This window comes from Temnothorax americanus, unplaced genomic scaffold (genome assembly GCF_048541705.1).
Source record: "Temnothorax americanus isolate GAGA-0224 unplaced genomic scaffold, ASM4854170v1 Scaffold24, whole genome shotgun sequence".
Taxonomy (NCBI): Eukaryota; Metazoa; Arthropoda; class Insecta; order Hymenoptera; family Formicidae; genus Temnothorax; species Temnothorax americanus.
The window spans coordinates 361569-370517 of NW_027509381.1; the positions used below are offsets into that span (position 1 = coordinate 361569).

General features: G+C 37.3%; 1 protein-coding gene across 2 annotated transcripts in view; it reads left to right on the forward strand.

Moving 5' to 3' along the window:
- The first annotated feature begins 238 nt into the window (after positions 1-238).
- LOC143898640 (alanine aminotransferase 1-like) overlaps positions 239-8949 on the forward strand; it is a 29300-nt gene continuing 20589 nt past the window's right edge. The window contains exons 1-3 of one of the 2 annotated variants that reach the window (XM_077408235.1): positions 239-257; positions 363-516; positions 597-765. In XM_077408235.1, coding sequence (XP_077264361.1) covers positions 254-257; positions 363-516; positions 597-765 — 327 coding nt within the window. In that variant the 5' untranslated portion in view covers positions 239-253. The remainder of the gene's footprint in view (positions 258-362; positions 517-596; positions 766-8949) is intronic. The other variant, XM_077408236.1, reaches the window with a different exon arrangement.

Sequence of the window (8949 nt, forward strand, 5' to 3'; positions counted from 1 at the left end):
ATATAAATGTCTAATCTAGCCCACAAAATATGTGATATAATTACACTCATGATTTGTTATATAAATGTTCCTAAAATAAGCACATATATTTACGAAATAGCAATCTCGTATACTTTTGCAAAATTGCATTTTACCTCAGCAATTATTATTTGCGTGAACGATCGAACATCAATGATAACGATGGAAGCGTAATTTTAAATACAAATCGAAAGTCATTGTATAGATATTATAAATGTGCATATCTTATCACACGATGAGTACACACATTTATGATATTTACGATAATACGAACACTGTTGATATGCTAAAAATTTGGGCTACAAATTCTCAAACCACTAAAACTCGGCGAAAAATTATTGTAGACACAAAATTAAAAAAGCATTTTAAAGCTCAAAACCTGTTCTTCGCACGCGCGCTGCGGAATGCCGCGATCGCCGGCGGCTGGCCGACGAAGATGATGATGGCGACGGCAAGACAGAGTGCCGGTAGCGCCGGTAGGGATGCTGATTGGCCGGGGTAAGGATGACGAACGCGCCAGTATCCTCCGTGTCCGTACCGATGCCGATGCTAGTCTAGCCGGTTATTCCGTGTTGCAGCATGGCATTGAGCTCAACGATGGCGGCGGCGGCGGCGGCGGCGGCGACGAGTCCGCGCGGTAAGGTCCTTACGGAGGACAACGTCTTCGTGAACCTGCGCAAGATGGAGTACGCGGTGCTCGGGCCGCTGTTCATCAGGGCGCTGGAGATCGACGAGGAGCTGCAAAAGGTAAGGAAGGTCAACCAAACCGGAGCTAGCGAGTCGAGGACGATATACGCCACTCTAAGGCTATGAGAATGAATTGTCCACCAAGTGCGCGTAAAAAAATGAGCGATTTATAGCAGAGTGCATGAAACGCACGCAGTTGTTACATCGAATATAAAAGTTAAGTGTGAACGAAAGAAAGAAAGAGATGGGCTCGATGGCAGATGGAAGGTTTGTCATGATGAAATGCTAAAATGTAAAGGATGGGGAGAAAAAGAAAGAGAAAGAAGAAGAGGTAAATAATTGCTAGTTAAAACTCTAATTTGAAGTACGATTCGAGCTTGATGAGTGGAGGATACGTTTATTTCAAAATTGCACTTTATTCCCCGTACGCGAGAAATAAGATGCACGTTCCTAGATTTATACAAGACAGAAAACGTGATAAATGTCGCCAAAAGATAACGCTAATCTTACCGCTAATCTAAGCAAGAATTAATAGAAAAAGCAATGTTAAAATTAGAGAGTCTAATATGTTCGAAATCTCAATCTTAAACCCACGCTTTTTAATGCCAAATCGTGCATTAAAGCTGTGAAAAAATATTTCGGATATAATTTTGTTAAAGATATGGATTTAGGAGCTAGTGATTTATTTGTTTTACAAATAAGCCGTGTAATAAATTAGCATATCAGAAAAATTTAAAAAATTAGTAAAACACGCGTAGTAAGTAAATTAAAAAAATAGACGATAGTAGGACAAAGTTACTTTATATACATCTAATTTTTTTGTACAAATAATTAAAAATAGATGATCACAGTGGGACCTTTAACTTATTAGCATATAAATATTTATCCTTTGCAAAAATTATCTCCTGCAAATAATAAAATATAGATAGACACAGAATTAAAAATTATTGGCGTAATAAATATTTATCAACTTATTCTTTCTACAAATAAAACAAAGTAGAAACAATTTAAACATATCGCCCGCAAACATAAATAAAATTGTTATCTAAAGGTCTGTTCGTTTTAACTGAACTTCTTGCACAGTTTATATCTTTTCTCTATTTCTTTTTATGTTGGAGAAAAAAAGGAAAAAAGGAACTGTGCAAGAAGTTCAACTAAAACGAACAAGTCTTAAAAGTTTAACGCGCGAGTGTACGACAATGTGTATAGATGGATATTAGTTGACACATAATTGTAGTTCACATATTATTCCATGTAACATTACAATCGGTAATATGATGGCATTTCAAGCATTTGTGTTACCGAGCAAGAACACAACGACATCGACTGCCACAAGCGAACGGCTTTCTTTTTTATTTCGGTGATATTCCTCGTGATATACGGACAGGACACATATGGTAGTCTCTTATCATCCTATCTAACTCGGGATACGGGCTACCATTGCTAGGAACGCATGCACTGCACTTATGGAAAATAAAAAATGCAGAAATCAATTATTGAAAAAGATAGCAAGGAGAATTGAAAAAGAATACTTTTTAAATTCCTTTATGAAATAAATTCTTTTTCCGTATTATTTCTGTTCTAAAATGACTCTTAAAAGTAAAAAAAAAAACATTTTTATGTCATCAATTTTGAGTCCTTCTTCAGATGCAAAAAAAATTCTTTTTCTATTTCATAAGAATTCGAAATAAATTCGACATTATGCTTATTATACATACTATTCCAATGGGGCTTTATATCTGAGCGCTATTTTGTATCTGAAAAAGAATAGGAAAATTGGTTATAAAAAATTTCAGTACCGGTTTCCAAAAAATCGAAAACGAAAAATTATACACATTATGGCGATCCCCGGAAAATTCTACTTTCTATATAATTCTTTAAGATTTGGTCCGTCCCTGAAAAATTAGAAAAATTTTTGCACCGGTTTCAAGAAAATCGGTCCGTTAATGAATGAGTAGCTCGGTGTAGGACATTAGATACTTATTATTTCCCGAAAAATTACGTATTATTTCTCAAAAAATTAGACAAATTTCGGTACCGGTTTCTAAAAAATCGGAAACGAAAAATTATACACATGATGGCAATCCCCGGTAAACTACCCCTACTTTCTATATAATTCTTTAAAATTTGATCCGTCCCCAAAAAATTAAAAAAATTCGAAACCGGTTTTCAAAAAATCGGTAATAAAAAATTATCTATAAAAATTATCCAGAAAAAAAATTCAGCTTGATATCTCAAAATTTGCGAAAATTAAAGCAATCAGGTACATTTTTTTAAACAGAAATTGGAAACCCCTTTATTATTAGCCATTTTTCTAATTTTATTACATTCTTTAGTTCTTTCTACCCTTATTTCATATATAATTCTTTAAGTTTCGGTTTCCCGAAAAATTACGCGAATTGGAAAAATTACGCAACCGGTTTAAAAAAAATCGGTAACGAAAAATTAACCTCACCACCGCCATTCCCAAAATATTCTACCCCTGTTTCATATATAATTCTTTAAAATTCGGTACTTTTCGAGAAATATTAGTGTTGCATGTTTTCGTTGCAGAAAACGTTGCAAGAAAACGTTGCAAGAAAAAACGTTGCAGTCGTGCACCCAAAGTTACCCCCCTCCCCTCCGGGAAAGACGTAGTTCTACGTAAAAAATTTATCAAAAATCTTCTGATCCAGTTTCTGTATCTGAAAGAACATAAAATGTGCTAGTGCATCTTGCTTTTCTATACTGTATGATATCTCGGAGATATTGCAAAAAATATTGTATCATGAAAAATATTATAGAGTCCAGTGTCTCACAGGCTCGCCTTTTATCCTATCGCATAAGGATTTTTGCTTACGAGAAAATATTGGCACATGTGGCTGCGTCGCGACAGCGCACGTTACTAGCGTTCGTAGTTTTTTTGAAATATTAAAAAAAGGAATTTTCCTTTTCAATTCATTTCGACCAAATTACACGAATTCATAAAGAATTTGAAAAAATGAATCTTTTTCGATTTCATAAGGATTATTTGTACTATATGAACATCTGATTGTCAGAATCGAGTCAAGAATCCGATATTTTCGGAACAATAGGATTGTTTCGAATCACCCTGTATTACTTCTTCTTTTGTCATGTGACACCAATTTCCAATACGGGCTCGAAACGGCACCCTGTATTACGCATACAGAAATATTTGACATTTTTAGAAATAATTTGAGACAGGCTGTTTTATTTTTTATTAATTATTATTAATTATTTGTTATTAATTACTATTTATTATTAATTACTTACGCAGCCGGGTCCGTGGCCGTCGGGGCTCTAAGTTTTACAAAAAAGAAAGTATTCGTTGGACGCCAACCAATTTTTATAAAATTGGTTAAAATATACACAATAGCACTCAAGAGTGGATAGTTGGAAGAACCCTCAGATATAACTGAATTATTTGAGAGATATCTATATGTATACATATATAATTAAATCATATATATTACATATCAAATATATATTAAACAATTAGTAGATAGTGTTCGCTTAATATAAATAATATACAAATGGCTTGCGAACTAGCTGGATATTTGTGCTACCATAATATAATTTGAACAATAAAATAATCAACAAACGTTTCGGCCATAACGGTGGCCTTCTTCAGTGTGACAAAACAATGACATAGTCGTTGAACATAAACATCGGAGTAGTCGTTACAAGTTAAAATTGCAGTTTAAAATTACAATACCCCCCTAATTAACATAATCAAAACGCCAATCGCTTACATACATGCTATCGTCAATCGCATACATATTCCTTGTATCAATCCTGACCACAGCTCGTCGAAGCTGGAAACGCAGATCATCGTGTCCGATTTTTTATCGAGCGTCTATGGGTCAATCGAGAAAGGATCCCGTCTCTATTATCCATTCATTGCGGTCAAACGTTAGGTAGGACTGATGCCGATGTCCTTGTGTGAATTATTTAATTAGTGTTGAATTAATACCAATCAGAAATTATTCTAAGTACCTTCAACCGTAGAAACGCTTGTCGAGGAAAACATGTTTGACTGTGGTCGGTCTGATGTCAAATGCGAGAGTCAGAGCATTTGTCGCGTGGAACATGTGGAAGGGACTGAGTATAGGAGAGGAAGAAACCTAAGTGGGGATCAGGAAGGCGGGCGAGTGCGTTAAGGTGGTCCTTTCGCGGACCCAGCTAGTCAATTAAGTAACAGTCCGTCATGAGGTAATTGAAAACAAACATTACACAGCATTCCAATAATTATAATAATATAATATGATTTTACACGCACGATTTAATCGTATTTAATTATTTACTAATTAAAAAAATATCACAATAGTAGTGCAGTTGGACTCGATTTAGGTTAGGTCAGGCATGACAGTACGAGTAAAGTAGTAATATGCGATTGGATCCACTACTTATTTAACCTCATATATCAGAGCAAAACTTTCAGCAAGCCCTTATTTTCAAGGTATGTACAAAATCCGGAAACTTCAGGGAATATTTTAAGACATGAATAATGTATTCATCTGATCGCTATAAGTGTACATGTATTATTCGTTGAAAACCTCGGCCGTGGCGATTTGCATCATTCTATTTTTCTCGTTCATTAGATGTAAACAAGGATAGAATGACAATATATGGCACGCTCCGCGAACGCACATTTAGAATGACTTATTTCTTGTAAAGTGTCGGTAACCTCATCACTTGATTTTTTGTACACATGTCCCTTATTACTGTATATTTAACTTATATCAAATTTAGGTACTTATCTAATACTTGTTCTCACGAAAGGACCACCTTAAGAATCGGGAGATAAGCTTCTGGCAATAATTCCGTGTCACTATGTTTATTAAGACCTGCGGTTATTATATATTAAACATTACATCATTAAATATCAGATTATGACTCAGGCAGGAAGATACAGATTTATTATTACTTACAGCCGCCGACAGGAACTTCTTCTCGACAAATTCTTATCAAATATATAGATATATCAAGAGACACGGTAGTTTCTCGCGCCAAGTACGCGCGGAGCGAGACGCACCGTGACTCATTTACGCGAACGCACGAGTTGAGAGTATTTTACCCGAGATTTTGAGATCTCAATAACGAATGAACGGATCAAGTTTTAAGTAGGCTTGATCGATAGCTTGGGGTCGATTTATATTAAGAGTGTTTTTATTTTTCCGCTACGTGCCCTACGAGCGGAGATATTACGATGCAAAGTCTGAAATGGTAAATTTTACAATTAAGGGGATGCTAAAGCCGTTTGTATTACCGACTAAATTCTATATCTGTCCTTGTATAGACAATGATGACAGACAAGGATAGACATGGTTATAGGTTATAATTTATTCGAAGCTCTCATTTTTATTCCAGGCTTTCAATCTCAATTTCAAAGGTACGTTATTATTTGTGCACGTTTTCTGAAGAGTGGAAATAACATTTCATTTTGTACATATTACTTATACAACTGTTTATATTAGAAAATGAGGTGACAGCATTTTTACATTTTTTAAAATTATCACTAATTTTTTATAATCCCACTCTTCATTAATTAGTACCTATACTTTTACTCCTGTAAAAGGATTTTGCGATCTATAAAACCGTTTCAAAGAACGAGCTTTGACTGCAATTGTCGGTATTTAGCATCCCCTCGTCGTCGTCGTCGTCGTCGTCGTACATACGGTTGCTTTTGCCTCGATAGATGGCATTTGAGAACATCTCGAGCGACCCCTCGGGTCCCCTCCTTGACAGTGTTGCTGCACTGAAAAGAGACAGCATATACGTGTACGTGCGCGCTGCCGGCTGCCGCGCTCGTCGCTCAGTCGGCTCAGTGCGTTTGCGCGGACAGCGCGCTGTCAGTCAGTTATATAATCTGGAAATACATATCGCGTTCGCGCGTAACACCGTGGTCTCACATTGTTAAATATTACTAAGTACGATCGTTTAATTCCGAATTTCGGTCGCGTCACGCGCAAGGATCGAAGTGCCACGAAATTAGGATGTAGGTGTCACAAAAAGCAAAATATCAGCGGGTCGGAGATATGTAGTGATAGTCGTGACCGTTTATTACTATGTTTACGCGAACGTTACTTCTGCAGTAACTTACAATAATTTATAATTCACTCTTTAGAGCCAAAGCACATAACATGGCGTAGCGATATATACATATATATATATATATATATATATATATATATTGTTACGTACGGAGACGCACGCTAGGCTTGGAAATCCGAGGAAACGGCCAGGGTTAGTGTAAATGTTTAGATTATCTTATCGGAGTCCGTTGAAGGGCTGGGGGCCAGATGGGCCCAAAACTACGCTTCTAGAATATTCTAGAAGCTTATAGAATACCTCCCCCCTTAAGACGCGTAGGAAAAAAGCGGGAATCTCGCGCGGGAGATTCCGGTCTTTTTCGGGTATAAATAGGGCGGAAAAACGCCACGGAAAGCAGATAAGTTTTAACTTCGGTCTTGACTAGACGTAATTCTCAGACTCTCTCCTAACCTTATTCGATTTCCTACGTTCCGCTATACGCTAAGTTCGAGCATTCGCGCTCAATTCTGGGACTTATTAGTCCCTACACTATCATACCTCATAAGACCGCGCTTCACGCACAAGTTGTATTGAGATTTATAGAATAAAGGTAAGATAAGTTTAAAAAGAAACAAGTGTAAAAATCTGGAATCTCATTTCGTATTTTTAATCAACAAATCGATCACTTCTAACAATAAGATTCGACTCGCAGTTGTCGCTGACAAAGCGTGGCGATCTGTGCCGGGGCGCTGACGAAGAGTGTGGCGATCCAGTACTTTCGCTACCGAAAGCGTGGCGATTACGGGGTTGATTCTTGGGGGTCGTAATAATCACTGTCACTTCTGGGATTCCGACTCGCAGTTTCCGCCGACAAAGCGTGGCGATCTGTGCTGGGGCGCTGACGAAGAGTGTGGCGATCCAGTACTTTCGCTGCCGAAAGCGTGGCGATTACGGAGTTGGTTTCCAGAAAAAGACAATAATCTCGACAAATTCCCGAAAGTGAATTTGACCTCTACGCTAACGATCTGAGCGCTGACGAAGAGTGTGGCGAGCAGAGGGTGTGGCGGATTATGGTTTTGAGCGCTGCCGAAGAGTGTGACGAGCTTAAAATTCATTTTCGTGAACGCGGCTGAATGACGAAGAAAGGAGGTAGGCGCGTTCGTATTAAACGAATCAGATTCCAGATCAAGCAAGCAGTCATTTCTAATCAAGATCTTCTCCCCTTCCTCCAACAATTGCAACAATTAGAAAACGCACCCCCCTTTAAACCTATTCCTGTCGATTTCGACGTTGATTATCCTAATTATAACCAAATAAATAAAGCTGATCCTCGTTACCATACGTATAAACTCAGATATCTTTTCGGTCCCGAATAATAAATATAATAATAATATCTTTCACACGACTTGTCCAAATCCCTGGTAAATTGCTTAAATGCATTGACCAAAAAACGGACGAACTATAACAGTCAGAACGTGACAATATATATATGTATGTGTGTTATACCCTCGTAGTAAGGGTCGTACGATAATTCGCGTCAGGTTTAGGGTCTCTTGGCGACAGAATTCCTCTCGCGGTTTCGGACGTTGAGTTCTTGCGCGCCGAGCGTGGCGCGGCAATATTTTGACGATATCTTAGGTTTGATGTTACGCCGTAATTGAAAATACTGTCTGTTTCTCATTTTCTTCTATGTAATTCGAGTTTACATAGAATGTCCATAAGATGTACTTTATTATTTCGCGCCTGTTCCTGTTGCTTTGTATTCGAGCCTATTTTTTGCCACTTGTTCTCTTCTATGTAATTCTAGTTATGCTCTATATTACGTCCTGTTTACTATGCTATTTTCGCGCTCACTTCTACTGTGTTTAATTTGAGTTCGAGATTAATGTTCTTTCATGCTATATTATTTAATTTTGTTAACTCAATTTCTGTAATACAATTAATCTAATGATCTATTCCGTTTCACTTCTGACTTCCGCGATATAACCATTCGTTATTTCCAAATTTATGGACTATTTCACAACATTGCCAATATACAATAAATCTTGTCATGAATTTTTATTAAACATCTGAGAATATGATTATGCGTCACCCCGCCGAATCTTGCGCTGCCCTTCATCAACCCCGCCCATAGCCGTTAGGTCGAGCTGGCCGACCTCTCGCACGCCGAATTAATTGTGTTTTGTGTTTTTTTTTTCGGGTTTTCGCGAT